Source organism: Bombina bombina, chromosome 4 (genome assembly GCF_027579735.1).
Source record: "Bombina bombina isolate aBomBom1 chromosome 4, aBomBom1.pri, whole genome shotgun sequence".
NCBI lineage: Eukaryota > Metazoa > Chordata > Amphibia > Anura > Bombinatoridae > Bombina > Bombina bombina.
In genome coordinates, this window is record NC_069502.1 from 582,745,360 (window position 1) to 582,769,621 (window position 24,262).

General features: G+C 39.9%; 1 protein-coding gene across 1 annotated transcript in view; it reads right to left on the bottom strand.

Moving 5' to 3' along the window:
- Nucleotides 1–24,262, bottom strand: part of MMS22L (MMS22 like, DNA repair protein) — an 881,591-nt gene that overhangs the window by 412,956 nt on the left and 444,373 nt on the right. Inside the window, exon 19 of the mRNA XM_053712068.1 lies at nucleotides 4,929–5,104. Coding sequence (XP_053568043.1) covers nucleotides 4,929–5,104 — 176 coding nt within the window. The remainder of the gene's footprint in view (nucleotides 1–4,928; nucleotides 5,105–24,262) is intronic.

Consider the following 24,262-nt stretch of genomic DNA (forward strand, 5'->3'; position numbering starts at 1 on the left):
AGAACCCAAAACTGCTCCCCAACCTAAAAGACTGTTGTGATCACAGACCAGGAAGGATGAGCAAAAGAAGCCCACTGAATAATAAATAAATAAAGCTGCAATCATAAGACCCACAACTTCTATACACCAAGCCACTGTAGGGAAAGAGAGACTAAAGGTCCAGATATGCTGACACCAATTTCACTTTTCTCAGAATCTATCTGGAAAGAGATCCTTGTCTGAAGAATCAAATAACTATTTGGCAAATTGATTCTCCAACCATGATTTTGAAGAAACAACAACAGTTGTTTGGTATGAGATTCTGCTAAAGGAAAAGACTGAGCTTGAACTAAGATATCGTCCAGGTAAGGAAAAACTGCAATAACCTGAGTTCTGATTACAAATAAAGGGGACCCAAAAACTTGAGGGACAAACTGATAATGTATTTCCAGAAAAGCAAACCACAGAAACGGATGATGTTCTGGGTAAATAGGAATATGAAGGTAAGCATCCTTTAAATGTATTGTGGACATAAACTGACATTGTTGCACAAAAGGTAGAATAGCCCTGATAGTTTCCATTCTGAAAGATGGAATCCTTAAAAATCTTTAGATCTAAAACTGGTCTGACAGTACCCTGCATCTTTAGAGCAATGAAGAGATTTGAATAAATTCCATTCCCTGTTCCAGTAAAGGAACTGACACAATCACTTCCATTTGTTCCAGATCTGAGACAGATTGAAGAAAGGACTGAGGTATAAAGTGAATGTAAATTTTGATGATAAAGTGCCCGTTTATTTAAAAAATTTGATTAAAAACGGAAGCACTTTAATTTATCAAAATTTACATTTCACTTGTGTTGTGAAAATACTTACCTTTTAATCTTGACAGCCACTCCAGCTTCCTCCGGTCGTCGCAAAGCCTCTTCCTATGTCAGAAATCAGATCAGTCATCCTCTAATCACGGCTTCCCCCCCGGGGGAATTAGTGTGATTTAACGCCGTGATTGGAGGAAGCCGGATTCCTCATTTTAGACCCATGAAGAGGAGGAGGAAGTGATGCAGCGGCTGTCAAGATTAAACGGTATTTTCACAACACAAGTGAAATGTACATTTTGATGAATTAAAGTGCCCCTGTTATTAATCGAATTTTTAAAAACCGGGCACTTTATCATCAAAATTTACATTCACTTTAACAGGATTCTTTGGAACATTGGGCAGAAAAAAAAAGCTTCCTCTGGGAAGACTTGATCTGAATCCTATCTGATAACCCTGAGAAACAAAATTCTGAACCCAGGGGTCAGACAGATTGAAACAAAGGTTCTTGAAAGAGCTTTAATATCTGGATTGGGGGCAACACCTTCATCCAGATTTGGAAACAGGTAGATTTCTTACCCTGTTTAGACTTATTCCAGTTGGCAGTGGGTCTGTGGGAAGTAACAAAAATGACTGGGGGCCTTACATTTTCCTTTGGACTTCTTGTCCTGTGGAAAATAGTAAAGTAGAAATAATAGATTCAAAATCATATCTAAAAAGCTTCTTTCCTTGAAAAGAAAGAGACAACAGTCTAGATTAAGAAATCATGTCAGCATTCTAGGATTTAAGCCAGATGGCCCTTCTGGATAGAATAGACAAAGACATGCTTTTAACATAATATCAAATATAGCCTCACAAATAAAGGAAATTTCACGTTTGAGCAAATGTAATAAATTAGAGGTAGGAGTATCAGAAGAATACTGCTGATCAAGACTATCCCACCAAAAACTAAATTTATCTTACCTGATAAATTACTTTCTTTTACGATATGACGAGTCCATGGATTTCATCCTTACTTGTGGGATATTAACCTCCTGCTAACAGGAAGTGGCAAAGAGCACCACAGCAGAGCTGTATATATAGCCCCTCCCTTCCTCTCCACCTCCAGTCATTCGGCCGAAGGTTATAGGAAGAGAAAAGGAAAGGCTAAAAAGGTGCAGAGGTGACTGAAGTTTTAAAAAAATAAAATAAACCTGTCTTAAAATAACAGGGTGGGCCGTGGACTCGTCATATCGTAAAAGAAAGTAATTTATCAGGTAAGCATAAATTTAGTTTTCTTTTACAAAGATATGACGAGTCCATGGATTTCATCCTTACTTGTGGGAAACCAATACCAAAGCAATATGACACGGATGAAAGGGAGGGACAAGACAGGAACCTAAACGGAGGGCTCCACTGCTTGAAAAAGCTTTCTCCCAAAGATAGCCTCAGAAGAAGCAAAAGTATCAAATTTGGAAAATTTGAAAAATTGTGAAGGGACGACCAAGTCTTACAAATCTGTTCAACAGATGCATCGTTTTTAAAAGCCCATGTGGAAGCCACAGCCCTAGTAGAATGAGCCGTAATTCTTTCAGAAGGTTGCTGTCCAGCAGTCTCATATGCCAGGCGGATGATGCTTCTCAACCAAAAAAACTCTAACTCCCAGAGAAGGAGACCGCAAGTCCCTTCCATATGGCGGCCTCAACTGCTAAGGAGAAAAAGGGCCAATACCAGAGATCTCGACCCGAAGGAAGAGTCCACCAAAAAAGGAACAAGTCGAATAGCCCTGGAAAGACAGAACCACACAAAACGGCGGCAAAGAGGCCCAAAACCTCCAATCCTCAACCCACGTGGGCAAGTAAAACACTCAAATCCGGAAGAATCGGAACCTACGGAGTGTGAAGCACTGAAACTCCAACGAAACTCCAACGAGTCCCAGACAACCAGCTCGAAAGCTGATGAGGACTGAACCAATCCCCCATGCCCCACAGACCCTCAGATCATCTCAAAATGCTTAGTTGACACTTGTAAAAACAAGATAACAAAATACACAAATAGAAATACAATCACTCAGTGCCAAAACCGGACCAGCCAGGCAAAACAGGTGCCACGTGACCGAATTAGGCCTCAAGGCATAAAGAGCTGAACCCCAGCCCTTACTGTTAAAACTGAAACAGTCACCACCGGGGAGGGAGAATAAACGACAGAGGACTAAACACGTTCCAAGAACAACTTCCGTAGAAGTAAACAGTGCGATCACAAAATCCAGTATGGAAATTCCCGAAGGAACATAAAACCAAACATGAGCTTTTTGAATCAAATAAAAGTCATCCTTACCGGATTAAAAGAAAAGGCAACCCGTAGGTTTCCGCCCAAGAAGAATAAGCACACCCGCAGGACCAGCCCAACAGAGCCCTGCAGTCCAAGCTCAGATTGGAAAGGATACTCGAATCAGACTATAAAAAGATTACTTAATCCCTTTATAATTAATTCTGAGAGCTAGTCGGAGAAGAAGACCGGGAACACCTATACCCATTAAGGATGGGATCCTCCAACAACGCCAAAATGTGCCGTAGCAGAACACGAAGGCGCGCCAGTCTATACCGAAAAGCACAGCACACCTCCACCGGAGCCTCAGGACCAGTCGCTCCCCGGGACAACTGAACGGGCCACCTCATGTCTGGGGGACCCGGGTTGACGGAACACGAACATAATCTTAAGCAGACATCTGGAAGCTGCAGATGTGCCAATGCCATAAGAATGTGAATACGGAAACGTGCCGCAACCTCCGGGGGGGAACAAACCAACCTCCAGGGAAGGATAAGCATAATCTGGGTCACCTGAACGTGTAGCAACAGTAAGTGGTAGGGAACTCGCCACTCGAGGGAAAGAACCCCCAGAGGCGGATGGTTCAGCGGCCCCTTGATTCCCCGATACTGAGGAATTGGGCTCTCTAGAACGGCCTTTGGAACATAACTGATTGTCATGCGTCATGAGGGCCGGTTCGTATTCGTCACAATAAGTAGAATCTGAATCAGAGACCACTTGAATCTCAACTTGAGAGTCCTCCATAACTGGGAAAGAATACCTCCGATGCACCAGACACCAGCGGATCAGAATCTTTCCGTCACCACACGGTCAGGAATGCAGAACTGGAGGGGCAGAAACGTGACCACGCCTGGTCACAAGGTAAGCCGTACAGTCCAGAAAAAGTGTGCCGACCATAAAGGCCGCATCACATCCAAGGCACATAAGCAGGTCGAATCACATAAACATGATTAAAAAAAAAACCTGTTCAATAATACCCCCTTAGGAGATATTAACTCTTGATTCCAAGATACAAAAGGAGCCTCACTGAGACCCTAAGTTATAGTTAGTCCTGCAAGGTAGTAGCCTCTCGGGAAAACATATGTAATACAGTACATTCATGAGAAAGTAAAATGAAAGAATCTTACCGAAATCTACGCCGTGGAACAGGAACACGGCCCTTCAAGTGTGACAGATAGTAGCGTTGCCTCTGCCATGGACTTGAGAGAAGAAAGCAGGCAGCGAAACTCGTCAATACTGATTGCTAGTGGAGCTGTTAATATGAGTCGGGATGGTTTCACAGAAAGACTCTCCCTGTATCTCCGGACTCTAACTTTCATCCATGCTCTCAGTGAGAGGCTGATAGGACTACTTAAAACTCCAGTCCCATGCCGAAGAGTACTACCCTCTATAAGAGACTATCGAAAACTTCTGACACTTCTCTGCCAACCTCCTGGGACGAAAGGCAAAGAATGATTGGGGGATGAGGGGAGTGGGAGGAGTATTTAAGCCTTTGGCTGGGGTGTCTTTGCCTCCTCTGGTGGCCAGGTTCTGAATTTACCAAAAGTAATGAATGCAGCTGTATTTCCTGTCATCTAGTGCTACAGACACTTACCTAGGTACAGTACCTCTTCAACAAAGAATACCATTGGAACAAAGCAAACTTGATAATAGAAGCAAATTGGAAACTTAATTGCACACTATGTCTGAATCACAAACAGAAAATTGTGGGTTTTATATACCTTTAAGTAATAAAACCTTTAAAAAGATATAATGAAACATAGAAACATTTTAACCCATTTCAAAAGTCAAAATGAAGAAATAGGAAAGTAGGGAATGTGAGTACAAACCTGCAGCTGTATCGGCAAGCTGTGAAGGAGGTGTTTGTGAAAGTCTTAAGCTCTTCAAGAATGGGAAAAAATTCCTCCAGAGAGCGCTAGCTACAGCCAGATGGCACTCTTTCACTACTGACAGTGCATGCATGCCTGGGTTCCCATGTACTTTGGATGAACGTTCATGGAGGTTTCTGAAACAGAATAGAATTCACATTGTTAAAAAAAATAGAATCACATTTTATTTTTTTATTTTATGTATGCATACACTAGGCAAGAGAGAAATAAATAAAAAAGATTAATTGCAAAATGTTGAAATAAAAAACAACCATTGCAGTAGACAGTGAAGACCACTGTTTTGTGCTACCATTTCTTAAAGGGACAGTCTACTCCAAAATGTTTGTTTAAAAAGATAGAAAATCCCTTTATAAACCCTTCCCCAGTTTTGAACCACATCATGGTTATATTAATATACTTTTTATCACTGTGATTACCTTGTATATAAGCCTCTTGAGAGCCCCCTGATCGCATGGCTATTTATTTATTATCCATTGACTTGCATTTTAGCTAATTAGTGCAGTGCCATGTACAACTAACTGGGAGTGAGCACAATTTTATCTATATGGCCCACATTAACTAGCAGTCTCTTGTGAAAAGCTAATAAAAAAGCGTGTGATAAGAGGCTACCTGTAGTGGCTTAGAAACGGTCAGAAATTTAGAGGTTTAAATGCTATTAAGTATATTAATACACCAATGTTGGTTGTGCAAAGCTGGGGAATTGGTAGTAAAGAAAGTATCTTTTTAAACAATAACAATTTTGATGTTGACTGTCCCTTTAATAAAATACAATATTTTGAGAGAATTCTCTATTGAAAGCTACAAAACTTTATTCAATGCAATTCTGTTAAGAAGAAAATAAACTTTTTGAGAAAACATCCCTATACTAGATGATAAGTTTGGATTTCAGAATAGATATTTTGGATAATTGGAAAAGCTAAACTGACAGGGGCAGTGTACTGTAACATTTTCTCCCCTTTAATATGTTCCCTGTGGTTAATTTAACCTACTGGAGTGTATTAAATTGTTTACAAATAGCTGATTTACCTTTATGTTGTCATTTGGAATATATGCTTTTGCTTGTTGTATCCCCACCTATACTGAATATTTCAATACCTAAAGGGACATGATACACAAATGATGAAGCACTAGAAAGCTGACTAGAAAATATCAGCTAAACATCTCTATGTAAAAAAAGAAGATATTTACCTAAATTTTGAAAGCATTCAAACCCCATTGCAAAGTGACTTTAGCCTCAGGACTAGCAAGGGAGCATGTAGCTAGCATGTGCAGGCACAGTCATGTTATTTCCATATTCAGTATAAGGAACTTTACTATGAAATCTCACAAGATTTCAGTGAAATTTCATGAGATTACAGCAAAGCAATGCATAACCTCAGCACTGCTGATGCCGATTGGCTTTTTTCTTCTTCTTCTTTTTACCCCAACTTGGAGCTGGACAGAAGCTGAAGTATAACTGTTACAAGAACACTTACTCTGGTGAGCTGAATAAATTGTGAAGCAAAAGATATTCCTTTTTTACATAGAGATGTTCATGTGATATTTTCTTGTCAGCTTTTTACAGTTATACTGCATCACTTTAAAGTGCTTTAGCACATGGGTATTATGTCCTTTTAAGTATTAGCTACAGAAAAACTATCGCCAAGATTTAGAGTTTTGCGGCCAAAGGGGTGCATTAGCTACGCATGGTTTTTTCCCCCCGCACCTTTTAAACAACGCTGGTATTTAGAGTTCTCAGAAGGGCTGCGTTAGGCTCCAAAAAGGGAGCGTAAAGGCATATTTACCGCCACTGCAACTCTCAATACCAGAGTTGCTTACGGACGCGGCCAGCTTAAAAAACGTGCTTGTGCACAATTCCCCCATAGGAAACAATGGGGCAGTTTGAGCTGGAAAAAAACCCAACACCTGCAAAAAAGCAGCGTTCAGCTCCTAACGCAGCCCCATTGTTTGCTATGGGGAAACACTTCCTACGTCTGCACCTAACACCCTAACATGTACCCCGAGTCTAAACACCCCTAGCCTTACACTTATTAACCCCTAATCTGCCGCCCCCAGGTATCGCTGACCCCTGCATATTATTTTTAACCCCTAATCTGCCGCTTCGTAAACCGCCGCTACTTACATTATCCTTATGTACCCCTAATCTGCTGCCCCTAACACCGCCGACCCCTATATTATATTTATTAACCCTTAATCTGCCCCCCACAACGTTGCCTCCACCTGCCTACACTTATTAACCACTAATCTGCCGAGCGGACCGCACCGCTATCATAATAAAGTTATTAACCCCTAATCCGCCTCACTAACCCTATAATAAATAGTATTAACCCCTAATCTGCCCTCCCTAACATCGCCGACACCTAACTTCAATTATTAACCCCTAATCTGCCAACCGGAGCTCACCGCTATTCTAATAAATGTATTAACCCCTAAAGCTAAGTCTAACCCTAACACTAACACCCCCCTAACTTAAATATAATTTAAATCTAACTAAATTAATTAACTCTTATTAAATAAATTATTCCTATTTAAAGCTAAATACTTACCTGTAAAATAAATCCTAATATAGCTACAATATAAATTATAATTATATTATAGCTATTTTAGGATTTATATTTATTTTACAGGTAACTTTGTATTTATTTTAACCAGGTACAATAGCTATTAAATAGTTAAGAACTATTTAATAGCTAAAATAGTTAAAATAATTACAAAATTACCTGTAAAATAAATCCTAACCTAAGTTACAATTAAACCTAACACTATACTATCATTAAATTAATTAAATAAAATACCTACAATTACCAACAAATAAACCTAACACTACACTATCAATACATTAATTAAATACAATACCTACAAATAACTACAATGAAATAAACTAACTAAAGTACAAAAAATAAAAAAGAACTAAGTTACAAAAAATAAAAAAATATTTACAAACATAAGAAAAATATTACAACAATTTTAAACTAATTACACCTACTCTAAGCCCCCTAATAAAATAACAAAGACCCCCAAAATAAAACATGCCCTACCCTATTCTAAATTACTAAAGTTCAAAGCTCTTTTACCTTACCAGCCCTGAACAGGGCCCTTTGCGGGGCATGCCCCAAGAAGTTCAGCTCTTTTGCCTGTAAAAAAAAACATACAATACCCCCCCCCCCCCCAACATTACAACCCACCACCCACATACCCCTAATCTAACCCAAACCCCCCTTAAATAAACCTAACACTAAGCCCCTGAAGATCATCCTACCTTGTCTTCACCTCACCGGGTATCACCGATCGGTCCTGGCTCAAAAATCTTCATCCAACCCAGCCAATAGAATGCAAGCTCAATCTGATTGGCTGATTGGATCAGCCAATCGGATTGAACTTGATTCTGATTGGCTGATTCCATCAGCCAATCAGAATATTCCTACCTTAATTCCGATTGGCTGATAGAATCCTATCAGCCAATCGGAATTCGAGGGACGCCATCTTGGATGACGTCCCTTAAAGGAACCGTCATTCTTCAGTTGGACGTCGCCGGATGAAGATGGGTCCGCGGTGGAGGTCTTCAGGATGGAGCCGGTCCTCATCGGATGAAGATAGAAGATGCCGCTTGGAAGATGATGGTTGCCGGTCCGGATCTACTCTTCTTCCCGGATAGGATGAAGACTTTGGAGCCTCTTCTGGACCTCTTCAGCCACCGGATGATGGATCGCCAGCCCCCGCTTGGGTTGGATGAAGATTTTGGAGCCAGGACCGATCGGTGATACCCGGTGAGGTGAAGACAAGGTAGGATGATCTTCAGGGGCTTAGTGTTAGGTTTATTAAAGGGGGGTTTGGGTTAGATTAGGGCTATGTGGGTGGTGGGTTGTAATGTTGGGGGGGGGGGGTATTGTTTGTTTTTTTTTACAGGCAAAAGAGCTGAACTTCTTGGGGCATGCCCCGCAAAGGGCCCTGTTCAGGGCTGGTAAGGTAAAAGAGCTTTGAACTTTAGTAATTTAGAATAGGGTAGGGCATTTTTTATTTTGGGGGTCTTTGTTATTTTATTAGGGGGCTTAGAGTAGGTATAATTAGTTTAAAATTGTTGTAATATTTTTCTATTTATTGTAACTTAGTTCTTTTTTATTTTTTGTACTTTAGTTAGTTTATTTCACTGTAGTTATTTGTAGGTATTGTATTTAATTAATGTATTGATAGTGTAGTGTTAGGATTAATTGTAGGTAATTGTAGGTATTTTATTTAATTAATTTAATGATAGTATAGTGTTAGGTTTAATTGTAACTTAGGTTAGGATTTATGTTACAGGTAATTTTGTAATTATTTTAACTATTTTAGCTATTAAATAGTTCTTAACTATTTAATAGCTATTGTACCTGGTTAAAATAAATACAAAGTTACCTGTAAAATAAATATTAATCCTAAAATAGCTATAATATAATTATAATTTATATTGTAGCTATATTAGGATTTATTTTACAGGTAAGTATTTAGCTTTAAATAGGAATAATTTATTTAATAAGAGTTAATTAATTTCGTTAGATTTAAATTATATTTAAGTTAGGGGGGTGTTAGTGTTAGGGTTAGACTTAGCTTTAGGGGTTAATACATTTATTAGAATAGCGGTGAGCTCCGGTCGGCAGATTAGGGGTCAATAATTGAAGTTAGGTGTCGGCGATGTTAGGGAGGGCAGATTAGGGGTTAATACTATTTATTATAGGGTTAGTGAGGCGGATTAGGGGTTAATAACTTTATTATAATAGCGGTGCGGTCCGCTCAGCAGATTAGGGGTTAATAAGTATAGGCGACGTTGAGGGGGGCAGATTAGGGGTTAATTATTGTAGGTAGCTGGCTGCGACGTTGTGGGGGGCAGGTTAGGGGTTAATAAATATAATATAGGGGTCGGCGGTGTTAGAGGCAGCAGATTAGGGGTACATAAGGATAACGTAGGTGGCGGTCGGCAGATTAGGGGTTAAAAAAATTTAATCGAGTGGCGGCGATGTGGGGGGGGGGGGCCTCGGTTTAGGGGTACATAGGTAGTTAATGGGTGTTAGTGTACTTTAGAGTACAGTAGTTAAGAGCTTTATGAACCGGCATTAGCCCAGAAAGCTCTTAACTACTGACTTTTTTCTGCGGCTGGAGTTTTGTCATTAGAATTCTAACGCTCACTTCAGACATGACTCCAAATACCGGAGTTAGAAAAATCCCATTGAAAAGATAGGATACGCAATTGACGTAAGGGGATCTGCGGTATGGAAAAGTCGCGACTGAAAAGTGAGCGTTAGACCCTTTTTTGAGTGACTCCAAATACCGGAGGTAGCCTAAAACCAGCGTTAGGAGCCTCTAACGCTGGTTTTCACGGCTACCGCCAAACTCTAAATCTAGGCCTAAGTCTGCACCTAACACCCTAACATGTACCCCAAGTCTAAACACCCCTAACCTTACATTTATTAACCCCTAATCTGCCGCCCCCGCTATCGCTGACCCCTGCATATTATTTTTAACCCCTAATCTGCCGCAACCTACGTTATCCCTATGTACCCCTAATCTGCTGCCCCTAACACCGCCGACCCCTATATTATATTTATTAACCCCTAATCTGCCGCCCCCAACGTCGCCGCCACCCATTGTTAAAAAAAATAGAATCACATTTTATTTTTTTATTTTATGTATGCATACACTAGGCAAGAGAGAAATAAATAAAAAAGATTAATTGCAAAATGTTGAAATAAAAAACAACCATTGCAGTAGGCAGTGAAGACCACTGTTTTGTGCTACCATTTCTTAAAGGGACAGTCTACTCCAAAATGTTTGTTTAAAAAGATAGAAAATCCCTTTATAAACCCTTCCCCAGTTTTGAACCACATCATGGTTATATTAATATACTTTTTATCACTGTGATTACCTTGTATATAAGCCTCTTGAGAGCCCCCTGATCGCATGGCTATTTATTTATTATCCATTGACTTGCATTTTAGCTAATTAGTGCAGTGCCATGTACAACTAACTGGGAGTGAGCACAATTTTATCTATATGGCCCACATTAACTAGCAGTCTCTTGTGAAAAGCTAATAAAAAAGCGTGTGATAAGAGGCTACCTGTAGTGGCTTAGAAACGGTCAGAAATTTAGAGGTTTAAATGCTATTAAGTATATTAATACACCAATGTTGGTTGTGCAAAGCTGGGGAATTGGTAGTAAAGAAAGTATCTTTTTAAACAATAACAATTTTGATGTTGACTGTCCCTTTAATAAAATACAATATTTTGAGAGAATTCTCTATTGAAAGCTACAAAACTTTATTCAATGCAATTCTGTTAAGAAGAAAATAAACTTTTTGAGAAAACATCCCTATACTAGATGATAAGTTTGGATTTCAGAATAGATATTTTGGATAATTGGAAAAGCTAAACTGACAGGGGCAGTGTACTGTAACATTTTCTCCCCTTTAATATGTTCCCTGTGGTTAATTTAACCTACTGGAGTGTATTAAATTGTTTACAAATAGCTGATTTACCTTTATGTTGTCATTTGGAATATATGCTTTTGCTTGTTGTATCCCCACCTATACTGAATATTTCAATACCTAAAGGGACATGATACACAAATGATGAAGCACTAGAAAGCTGACTAGAAAATATCAGCTAAACATCTCTATGTAAAAAAAGAAGATATTTACCTAAATTTTGAAAGCATTCAAACCCCATTGCAAAGTGACTTTAGCCTCAGGACTAGCAAGGGAGCATGTAGCTAGCATGTGCAGGCACAGTCATGTTATTTCCATATTCAGTATAAGGAACTTTACTATGAAATCTCACAAGATTTCAGTGAAATTTCATGAGATTACAGCAAAGCAATGCATAACCTCAGCACTGCTGATGCCGATTGGCTTTTTTCTTCTTCTTCTTTTTACCCCAACTTGGAGCTGGACAGAAGCTGAAGTATAACTGTTACAAGAACACTTACTCTGGTGAGCTGAATAAATTGTGAAGCAAAAGATATTCCTTTTTTACATAGAGATGTTCATGTGATATTTTCTTGTCAGCTTTTTACAGTTATACTGCATCACTTTAAAGTGCTTTAGCACATGGGTATTATGTCCTTTTAAGTATTAGCTACAGAAAAACTATCGCCAAGATTTAGAGTTTTGCGGCCAAAGGGGTGCATTAGCTACGCATGGTTTTTCCCCCCCGCACCTTTTAAACAACGCTGGTATTTAGAGTTCTCAGAAGGGCTGCGTTAGGCTCCAAAAAGGGAGCGTAAAGGCATATTTACCGCCACTGCAACTCTCAATACCAGAGTTGCTTACGGACGCGGCCAGCTTAAAAAAACGTGCTTGTGCACAATTCCCCCATAGGAAACAATGGGGCAGTTTGAGCTGGAAAAAAAACCAACACCTGCAAAAAAGCAGCGTTCAGCTCCTAACGCAGCCCCATTGTTTCCTATGGGGAAACACTTCCTAACGGCTAGATTTAGAGTTTTGTCGGTAAGGACCCGCGTAGCTAACGCTGGCTTTTTTCTGGCCGCACCATAAAAATAACTCTGGTATTGAGAGTCCACAGAATGGCTGCGTTAGGCTCCAAAAAAGGAGCGTAGAGCATATTTAACGCAGCTTCAACTCTCGATATCAGAGTTGCTTACGGACGCGGCCAGCCTCAAAAACGTGCTCGTGCACGATTCCCCCATAGGAAACAATGGGGCTGTTTGAGCTGAAAAAAAAACCTAACACCTGCAAAAAAGCCGCGTTCAGCTCCTAACGCAGCCCCATTGTTTGCTATGGGGAAACACTTCCTACGTCTGCACCTAACACCCTAACATGTACCCCGAGTCTAAACACCCCTAGCCTTACACTTATTAACCCCTAATCTGCCGCCCCCAGGTATCGCTGACCCCTGCATATTATTTTTAACCCCTAATCTGCCGCTTCGTAAACCGCCGCTACTTACATTATCCTTATGTACCCCTAATCTGCTGCCCCTAACACCGCCGACCCCTATATTATATTTATTAACCCTTAATCTGCCCCCCACAACGTTGCCTCCACCTGCCTACACTTATTAACCACTAATCTGCCGAGCGGACCGCACCGCTATCATAATAAAGTTATTAACCCCTAATCCGCCTCACTAACCCTATAATAAATAGTATTAACCCCTAATCTGCCCTCCCTAACATCGCCGACACCTAACTTCAATTATTAACCCCTAATCTGCCAACCGGAGCTCACCGCTATTCTAATAAATGTATTAACCCCTAAAGCTAAGTCTAACCCTAACACTAACACCCCCCTAACTTAAATATAATTTAAATCTAACGAAATTAATTAACTCTTATTAAATAAATTATTCCTATTTAAAGCTAAATACTTACCTGTAAAATAAATCCTAATATAGCTACAATATAAATTATAATTATATTATAGCTATTTTAGGATTTATATTTATTTTACAGGTAACTTTGTATTTATTTTAACCAGGTACAATAGCTATTAAATAGTTAAGAACTATTTAATAGCTAAAATAGTTAAAATAATTACAAAATTACCTGTAAAATAAATCCTAACCTAAGTTACAATTAAACCTAACACTATACTATCATTAAATTAATTAAATAAAATACCTACAATTACCAACAAATAAACCTAACACTACACTATCAATACATTAATTAAATACAATACCTACAAATAACTACAATGAAATAAACTAACTAAAGTACAAAAAATAAAAAAGAACTAAGTTACAAAAAATAAAAAAATATTTACAAACATAAGAAAAATATTACAACAATTTTAAACTAATTACACCTACTCTAAGCCCCCTAATAAAATAACAAAGACCCCCAAAATAAAACATGCCCTACCCTATTCTAAATTACTAAAGTTCAAAGCTCTTTTACCTTACCAGCCCTGAACAGGGCCCTTTGCGGGGCATGCCCCAAGAAGTTCAGCTCTTTTGCCTGTAAAAAAAAACATACAATACCCCCCCCCCCCCAACATTACAACCCACAACCCACATACCCCTAATCTAACCCAAACCCCCCTTAAATAAACCTAACACTAAGCCCCTGAAGATCATCCTACCTTGTCTTCACCTCACCGGGTATCACCGATCGGTCCTGGCTCAAAAATCTTCATCCAACCCAGCCAATAGAATGCAAGCTCAATCTGATTGGCTGATTGGATCAGCCAATCGGATTGAACTTGATTCTGATTGGCTGATTCCATCAGCCAATCAGAATATTCCTACCTTAATTCCGATTGGCTGATAGAATCCTATCAGCCAATCGGAATTCGAGGGACGCCATCTTGGATGACGTCCCTTAAAGGAACCGTCATTCTTCAGTTGGACGTCGCCGGATGAAGATGGGTCCGCGGTGGAGGTCTTCAGGATGGAGCCGGTCCTCATCGGATGAAGATAGAAGATGCCGCTTGGAAGATGATGGTTGCCGGTCCGGATCTACTCTTCTTCCCGGATAGGATGAAGACTTTGGAGCCTCTTCTGGACCTCTTCAGCCACCGGATGATGGATCGCCAGCCCCCGCTTGGGTTGGATGAAGATTTTGGAGCCAGGACCGATCGGTGATACCCGGTGAGGTGAAGACAAGGTAGGATGATCTTCAGGGGCTTAGTGTTAGGTTTATTAAAGGGGGGTTTGGGTTAGATTAGGGCTATGTGGGTGGTGGGTTGTAATGTTGGGGGGGGGGGTATTGTTTTTTTTTTTTTTACAGGCAAAAGAGCTGAACTTCTTGGGGCATGCCCCGCAAAGGGCTGGTAAGGTAAAAGAGCTTTGAACTTTAGTAATTTAGAATAGGGTAGGGCATTTTTTATTTTGGGGGTCTTTGTTATTTTATTAGGGGGCTTAGAGTAGGTATAATTAGTTTAAAATTGTTGTAATATTTTTCTATTTTTTGTAACTTAGTTCTTTTTTATTTTTTGTACTTTAGTTAGTTTATTTCACTGTAGTTATTTGTAGGTATTGTATTTAATTAATGTATTGATAGTGTAGTGTTAGGATTAATTGTAGGTAATTGTAGGTATTTTATTTAATTAATTTAATGATAGTATAGTGTTAGGTTTAATTGTAACTTAGGTTAGGATTTATGTTACAGGTAATTTTGTAATTATTTTAACTATTTTAGCTATTAAATAGTTCTTAACTATTTAATAGCTATTGTACCTGGTTAAAATAAATACAAAGTTACCTGTAAAATAAATATAAATCCTAAAATAGCTATAATATAATTATAATTTATATTGTAGCTATATTAGGATTTATTTTACAGGTAAGTATTTAGCTTTAAATAGGAATAATTTATTTAATAAGAGTTAATTAATTTCGTTAGATTTAAATTATATTTAAGTTAGGGGGGTGTTAGTGTTAGGGTTAGACTTAGCTTTAGGGGTTAATACATTTATTAGAATAGTGGTGAGCTCCGGTCGGCAGATTAGGGGTCAATAATTGAAGTTAGGTGTCGGCGATGTTAGGGAGGGCAGATTAGGGGTTAATACTATTTATTATAGGGTTAGTGAGGCGGATTAGGGGTTAATAAGTATAGGCGACGTTGAGGGGGGCAGATTAGGGGTTAATTATTGTAGGTAGCTGGCTGCGACGTTGTGGGGGGCAGGTTAGGGGTTAATAAATATAATATAGGGGTCGGCGGTGTTAGAGGCAGCAGATTAGGGGTACATAAGGATAACGTAGGTGGCGGTCGGCAGATTAGGGGTTAAAAAAATTTAATCGAGTGGCGGCGATGTGGGGGGGGGCCTCGGTTTAGGGGTACATAGGTAGTTAATGGGTGTTAGTGTACTTTAGAGTACAGTAGTTAAGAGCTTTATGAACCGGCATTAGCCCAGAAAGCTCTTAACTACTGACTTTTTTCTGCGGCTGGAGTTTTGTCATTAGAATTCTAACGCTCACTTCAGACATGACTCCAAATACCGGAGTTAGAAAAATCCCATTGAAAAGATAGGATACGCAATTGACGTAAGGGGATCTGCGGTATGGAAAAGTCGCGACTGAAAAGTGAGCGTTAGACCCTTTTTTGAGTGACTCCAAATACCGGAGGTAGCCTAAAACCAGCGTTAGGAGCCTCTAACGCTGGTTTTCACGGCTACCGCCAAACTCTAAATCTAGGCCTAAGTCTGCACCTAACACCCTAACATGTACCCCAAGTCTAAACACCCCTAACCTTACATTTATTAACCCCTAATCTGCCGCCCCCGCTATCGCTGACCCCTGCATATTATTTTTAACCCCTAATCTGCCGCAACCTACGTTATCCCTATGTACCCCTAATCTGCTGCCCCTAACACCGCCGACCCCTATATTATATTTATTAACCCCTAATCTGCCGCCCCCAACGTCGCCGCCACCAATTTTTAATCCCTAATCTGCCGACCGGACCTCACCGCTACTATAATAAATGTATTAACCCCTAATCCGCCTCACTCCCGACTCAAAAACCCTATAATAAATAGTATTAACTCCTAATCTGCCCTCCCTAACATCGCCGACACCTAACTTCAAGTATTAACCCCTAATGTGCCGACCGGACCTCGCCGCTACTCTAATAAATGTATTAACCCCTAAAGCTAAGTCTAACTCAAACACTAACACCCCCCTAAGTTAAATATAATTTAAATCTAACAAAATAAAATAAATCTTATTAAATAAATTAATCCTATTTAAAGCTAAATACTTACCTGTAAAATAAACCCTAATATAGCTACAATAGAAATAATAATTATATTGTAGCTATTTTAGGATTTATATTTATTTTACAGGCAACTTTGTATTTATTTTAACCAGGTACAATAGCTATTAATACAACAATTAAATCAACTAAACTAAATTACAAAAAAAAACAAACACTAAATGACAAAAAATAAAAAAAACATTACAAGAATTTTAAACTAATTACACCTACTCTAACCCCCTAAAAAAATAACAAAGCCCCCCAAAATAAAAAAATGCCCTACCCTATTCTAAAATAAAAATTTTACAGCTCTTTTACCTTACCAGCCCTTAAAACTAAATTTATGCTTACCTGATAAATTTCTTTCACTTGTGGTGTATCCAGTCCACGGGTTCATCCATTACTTGTGGGATATTCTCCTTCCCAACAGGAAGTTGCAAGAGGACACCCACAGCAGAGCTGTCTATAAAGCTCCTCCCCTAACTGCCACCCCCAGCCATTCGACCGAAGACAAGCAAGAAAAAGGAGAAACTATAGGGTGCAGTGGTGACTGTAGTTTAAAAATAAAAAACACCTGCCTTAAAGTGACAGGACGGGCGGTGGACTGGATACACCACAAGAGAAAGAAATTTATCAGGTAAGCATAAATTTTGTTTTCTCTTGTAAGGTGTATCCAGTCCACGGGTTCATCCATTACTTGTGGGATACCAATACCAAAGCTTTAGGACACGGATGAAGGAAGGGACAAGGCATGCACTTAAACGGGAGGCACCACTGCCTGCAAGAACTTTCTCCCAAAAATAGCCTCAGAGGAAGCAAAAGTATCAAATTTGTAGAATTTAAAAAAAGTATGAAGTGAAGACCAAGTCGCCGCCTTACAAATCTGTTCAACAGAGGCCTCATTTTTAAAAGCCCATGTGGAAGCTACTGCTCTAGTGGAATGAGCTGTAATTCTTTCAGGAGGCTGCTGGCCAGCAGTCTCATAAGCTAAACGGATTATGCTTCTTAGCCAAAAAGAAAGAGAAGATGCCGAAGCCTTTTGGCCTCTCCTCTGTCCAGAGTAGACAACAAACAATGCAGATGTTTGACGAAAATCCTTAGTAGCTTGTAAATAAAACTTTAAAGCACGAACCACGTCAAGATTGTGTAATAGACGTTCCTTCTTTGAAGAAGGATTAGGACACAGTGACGGAACTACAATCTCCTGATTGATATTCTTATTAGATACCACCTTAGGAAGAAATCCAGGTTTGGTAAGCAACACTAAGTCACCACATATCTCTTGATACTTCCTTTCTTGTCGAGAGTTGCAAGAGAATGACTGGGGGTGGCAGTTAGAGGAGGATCTATATAGACAGCTCTGCTGTGGGTGTCCTCTTGCAACTTCCTGTTGGGAAGGAGAATATCCCACAAGTAATGGATGAACCCGTGGACTGGATACACCTTACAAAAGAAAGGGGCCTTTTGCGGGGCATGCCCCAAAGAAAACAGCTCTTTTGCCTGTAAAAAAACATACAATACCCCCCCCCAACATTACAACCCACCACCCACATACCCCTAATCTAACCCAAACCCCCCTCAAAAAAACCTAACACTAAGCCCCTGAAGATCTTCCTACCACGCTGGGTATAACCGATCCGTCCAGAAGAGGGTCCGAATTCTTCATCCTATCCGGCAAGAAGAGGTCCAGAAGAGGGTCCGAAGTCTTCATCCTATCCGGCAAGAAGAGGGCATCCGGACCCGTAGACATCTTCATCCAGGCGGCATCTTCTATCTTCTTCCATCCGGCGCGGAGCGGGACCATCTTGAAGCAGCCGACGCGGATCCATCCTCTTCTTCCGGCGACTCCCGATGAATGAAGGTTCCTTTAAGTGACGTCATCCAAGATGGCGTCCCTCGAATTCCGATTGGCTGATAGGATTCTATCAGCCAATCGGAATTAAGGTAGGAAAAATCTGATTGGCTGATTGAATCAGCCAATCAGATTCAAGTTCAATCGGATTGGCTGATCCAATCAGCCAATCAGATTGAGCTCGCATTCTATTGGCTGTTCCGATCGCCGGAAGAAGAAGATGGATCCGCGTCGGCTGCTTCAAGATGGTCCCGCTCTGCGCCGGATGGAAGAAGATAGAAGATGCCGCCTGGATGAAGATGTCTACCGGTTCGGATGCCCTCTTTTTGCTGGATAGGATGAAGACTTCGGACCCTCTTCTGGACGGATCGGTGATACCCGGCGTGGTGAAGATAAGGTAGGAAGATCTTCAGGGGCTTAGTGTTAGGTTTTTTAAGGGGGGTTTGGGTTAGATTAGGGGTATGTGGGTGGTGGGTTGTAATGTTGGGGGGGGGTATTGTATGTTTTTTTACAGGCAAAAGAGCTGTTTTCTTTGGGGCATGCCCCGCAAAAGGCCCTTTTAAGGGCTGGTAAGGTAAAAGAGCTGTAAAATTTTTATTTTAGAATAGGGTAGGGCATTTTTTTATTTTGGGGGGCTTTGTTATTTTTTTAGGGGGCTTAGAGTAGGTGTAATTAGTTTAAAATTCTTGTAATCTTTTTTTATTTTTTGTAATTTAGTGTTTGTTTTTTTTTGTAATTTAGTTTAGTTGATTTAATTGTAGATAATTGTAGATAGTTTATTTAATTAATTTATTGATAGTGTAGTGTTAGGTTTAATTGTAACTTAGGTTAGGCTTTATTTTACAGATAATTTTGTAATTATTTTAACTAGGTAACAAATAGTTATTAACTATTTAATAGCTTTTGTACCTGGTTAAAATAAATACAAAGTTGCCTGTAAAATAAATATAAATCCTAAAATAGCTACAATATAATTATTATTTATATTGTAGCTATATTAGGGTTTATTTTACAGGTAAGTATTTAGCTTTAAATAGGATTAATTTATTTAATAACATTTATTTTATTTCGTTAGATTTAAATTATATTTAACTTAGGGAGGTGTTAGGGTTAGACTTAGCTTTAGGGGTTAATACATTTATTATAGTAGCGGCGAGGTCAGGTCGGCAGATTGGGGGTTAATACTTTAAGTTAGGTGTCGGCGATGTTAGGGAGGGCAGATTAGGGGTTAATACTATTTATTATAGGGTTTTTGAGTCGGGAGTGAGGCGGTTTAGGGGTTAATACATTTATTATAGTAGCGGCGAGGTCCGGTCGGCAGATTAGGGGTTAATAAGTGTAGGCAAGGTAGCGGCGACGTTGGGGGGGGCAGATTAGGGGGTAATAAATATAATATAGAGGTCGGCGATGTTAGGGGCAGCAGATTAGGGGTACATAGGGATAATGTAGGTTGCTGCGGTGTGCGGTAGGCAGATTAGGGGTTAAAAAATGTTAATAGAGTGGCGGCGATGTGGGGGGACCTCGGTTTAGGGGTGCATAGGTAGTTTATGGGTGTTAGTGTACTTTAGAGCACAGTAGTTAAGAGCTTTATGAACCGGCATTAGCCCAGAAAGCTCTTAACTCCTGACTTTTTTCAGCGGCTGGAGTTTTGTCGTTAGAGTTCTAACGCTTACTTCAGCCAAGACTCTAAATACCAGCGTTAGAAAGATCCCATTGAAAAGATAGGATACGCAACTGACGTAAGGGAATCTGCGGGATGGAAAAGTCGCGGCTGGAAAGTGAGCGTTAGACCCTTACCTACAAGACTCTAAATACCAGCGGCCGGCCAAAACCAGCGTTAGGACCCCCTAACACTGGTTTGGACGGCTAACGCAGAACTCTAAATCTAGGCGTATGTAAATAAACCAGCAGAAGAAATTACACTCCCGGTGGGAGATAGAAAGCATAAGAGCGTGTTTCTTTCATGATTCAGATAGAGCATGGAATTGTAAAAAACATTCTAAATTTATTTCTATTATCAAGTTTTCTTTGTTCTCTTTGTATCTTTTGTTGAAAAACAGGGATGTATGCTTAGGCGCCAGCCCATTTCTAGAGCACTATATGGCAGCAGTTTTGCAAGAATGTTATCCATTTGCAAGAGCACTATTTCCTGAATGTAGTGCTCCAGATGCCCAGTGGCGTCACTAGGAGGTGCAGGCCGCACACGGGCGACACCCTCCAGGGGGTGACACCACCAGAATTATTATTATTTTTTTTAATTTTATTGAAATTCAAAGAAATAAAAAAAAATCTATGCATCTCTACATTGAGGGGCCAGCATTTCTGAACATTAGTGGGACTGGGGAAGTTGTAGACACTTAATTTGTGTGTGTGTGTGTGCCTGAGTGTTTGTGTGTGTGTGTGTGTGTGCCTGAGTGTTTTTGTGTGTGTGTGTGCCTGAGTGTTTTTGTGTGTGTGTTTCCGAGTGTTTGTGTGTGCATCTGAGTGTGTTTTTAAGAATGTCTGAGTGTTTGTATGTGTGTGTGCCTCTGTTTTTGTGTTTGTGTGTGTCTGCTTTCTGGGGGGAGGGGGGGTAACACCATTACTTATCGCACCGGGTGACACCAAGCCTAGTGACACCACTGCAGATGCCTACCAAAGGTATATCTTAAACACAATACCATGGGAACAAAGCAAATTTGATAATAGAAGTAAATTGTAAACTTTTGTTAAATGGCATTCTGTCTGAATCACAAAATATTTTTTGGGGTTTCATACCCCTTTAAGGGGAAACCAATTTGACAGTACACTGGCCATTTCAATGTGATTTCTGTGCATTGTTTAAAGCACAAACTAATCTATATAAAAGTGAATTAAAACTTTGAGGAATGTGTGCCCGGTATTTAATAATCTTATTAAAAACAGGGGCACTTTAATTCATCAAAGTTTACATTTTAGTCGGTTTGTTAAAATACTTACCTTTTTCTTCTTGCAAAGCCGGAGCAGTGCTTCCCCCGCCCGTCGCAGGCCTCTTCTTACGTCAGCAATAACTAATCCGGCTTCCTCCAATTACGGCAAAGACACCCCAGCCAAAGGCTTGAATACCTCCCCCACTTCCTCATAACCCCAGTCATTCTGCCGAGGGAACAAGGAACAGTAGGAGAAATATCAGGGTGAAAAAGGTGCCAGAAGAATAAATTTAAATTTAGGGCCGCCCATCGGAGGACACGGGCAGGAGCTGTGGACTCTTTCCATACAGAAGGAAAGGAAATTATCTGGTAAGCATAATTTATGTTTTTCTTCTTAATATGGGAAGAGTCCACAGCTGCATTCCTTATTTGTGGGAAACATATACCCAAGCTCTAGAGAACAAGGAATGCTAACAGAGAAAAAGAGAGGCGGACCCTAATCTGAGGGCACCACAGCCTGCAAAACCTTTCTCCAGAAGGCTGCTTCAGCAGAAGCAAAAACTTAAAACTTGTAAAATTTGGAAAAAGTATGCAAGGAGGACAAGGTAGCCGCTTACTGATCTGATCCATAGAGGCCTCATTTTTGAAGGCCCAAGAAAAAAACACTGCTCTCGTAGAATGAGCCGTAATCCTCAGAGGAGGCTTATGTCCCACTGGCTCTATGCTAAACGGATGACACTCCTCAGTCAAAAAGATAAGGTAGTCGAAGGGGCCCCTTGACCCCTACGCTTCCAGGAAAGGAGAACAAACAGAGAAAGAAGTTTGTCTTAATTCCTTCGTGGCCTGAAGATAGAACTTCAAGGCACAAACCACATCCAGAATTACGTTAATGTTCCTTTGACGAAGAAGGATTAGGATAAAAGAAAGGAACCACAATCTCTTAATTGATGTTGCGAATTGAAACAACCTTAGGAAGAAAACCTAACATGGTTCGTAGAACAGCCTTATCGGCATGGAAAGCCAGATAAGGAGGGGAGCATTGCAAGGCAGCAATCACAGATACTCTGCGCGCAAAAGAAAACATAATTTATGTAAGAACTTACCTGATAAATTCATTTCTTTCATATTAGCAAGAGTCCATGAGCTAGTGACGTATGGGATATACATTCCTACCAGGAGGGGCAAAGTTTCCCAAACCTTAAAATGCCTATAAATACACCCCTCATCACACCCACAATTCAGTTGAACGAATAGCCAAGAAGTGGGGTGATAAGAAAAAAGTGCGAAAGCATATAAAATAAGGAATTGGAATAATTGTGCTTTATACAAAAAAATCATAACCACCACAAAAAAGGGCGGGCCTCATGGACTCTTGCTAATATGAAAGAAATGAATTTATCAGGTAAGTTCTTACATAAATTATGTTTTCTTTCATGTAATTAGCAAGAGTCCATGAGCTAGTGACGTATGGGATAATGACTACCCAAGATGTGGATCTTTCCACACAAGAGTCACTAGAGAGGGAGGGATAAAATAAAGACAGCCAATTCCTGCTGAAAATAATCCACACCCAAAATAAAGTTTAATGAAAAACATAAGCAGAAGATTCAAACTGAAACCACTGCCTGAAGAACTTTTCTACCAAAAACTGCTTCAGAAGAAGAAAACACATCAAAATGGTAGAATTTTAGAAAAAATATGCAAAGAGGACCAAGTTGCTGCTTTGCAAATCTGATCAATCGAAGCTTCATTCCTAAACGCCCAGGAAGTAGAAACTGACCTAGTAGAATGAACTGTAATCCTTAGAGGCGGAGTTTTACCCGACTCGACATAAGCATGATGAAATAAAGATTTCAACCAAGATGCCAAAGAAATGGCAGAAGCTTTCTGGCCTTTTCTAGAACCGGAAAAGATGACAAATAATACAAAGCTCTAACAGCATCCAAAGAATGCAATGATTTCTCCTTAGAATTCATAGGATTAGGACATAATGAAGGAACCACAATTTCTCTACTAAGGTTGTTAGAATTCACAACCTTAGGTAAAAAATTCAAAAGAAGTTCGCAGCACCGCCTCATCCTGATGAAAAATCAGAAAAGGAGACTCACAAGAAAGAGCAGATAATTCAGAGACTCTTCTGGCAGAAGAGATGGCCAAAAGAAACAAAACTTTCCAAGAAAGTAATATAACGACCAAAGAATGCATGGGTTCAAAAGGAGGAGCTTGAAAAGCCCCCAGAACCAAATTCAAACTCTGAGGAGAAATTGACTTAATGACAGGTTTTATACGAACCAAAGCTTGTACAAAACAATGAAATATCAGGAAGATTAGCAATCCTTCTGTGAAAAAAGAACAGAAAGAGCAGAGATTTGTCCTTTCAAGGAACTTGCGGACAAACCTTAATCTAAACCATCCTGAAGAAACTGAAAAATTCTCGGTATTCAAAAAGAATGCCAAGAAAAAAAGATGAGAAAGACACTAAGAAATATAAGTCTTCCAGACTCTATAATATATCTCACTAGATACAGATTTACGAGCCTGTCACATAGAATTAATCACAGAGTCAGAGAAACCTTCTTTGACCAAGAATCAAGCGTTCAAACTCCATACCTTAAAATTTAAGGATTTGAGATCCTGATGGAAAAAAAGGACCTTGCGACAGAAAGTCTGGTCTTAACGGAAGAGTCCACAGCTGGCAAGAGGCCATCCGGACAAGATCCGCATACCAAAACCTGTGAGGCCATGCTGGAGCTACCAGCAGGACAAACGAGCATTCCTTAGAATCTTGGAGAATACTCTTGGAAGAAGAACTAGAGGCGGAAAGATATAGGCAGGATGATACTTCCAA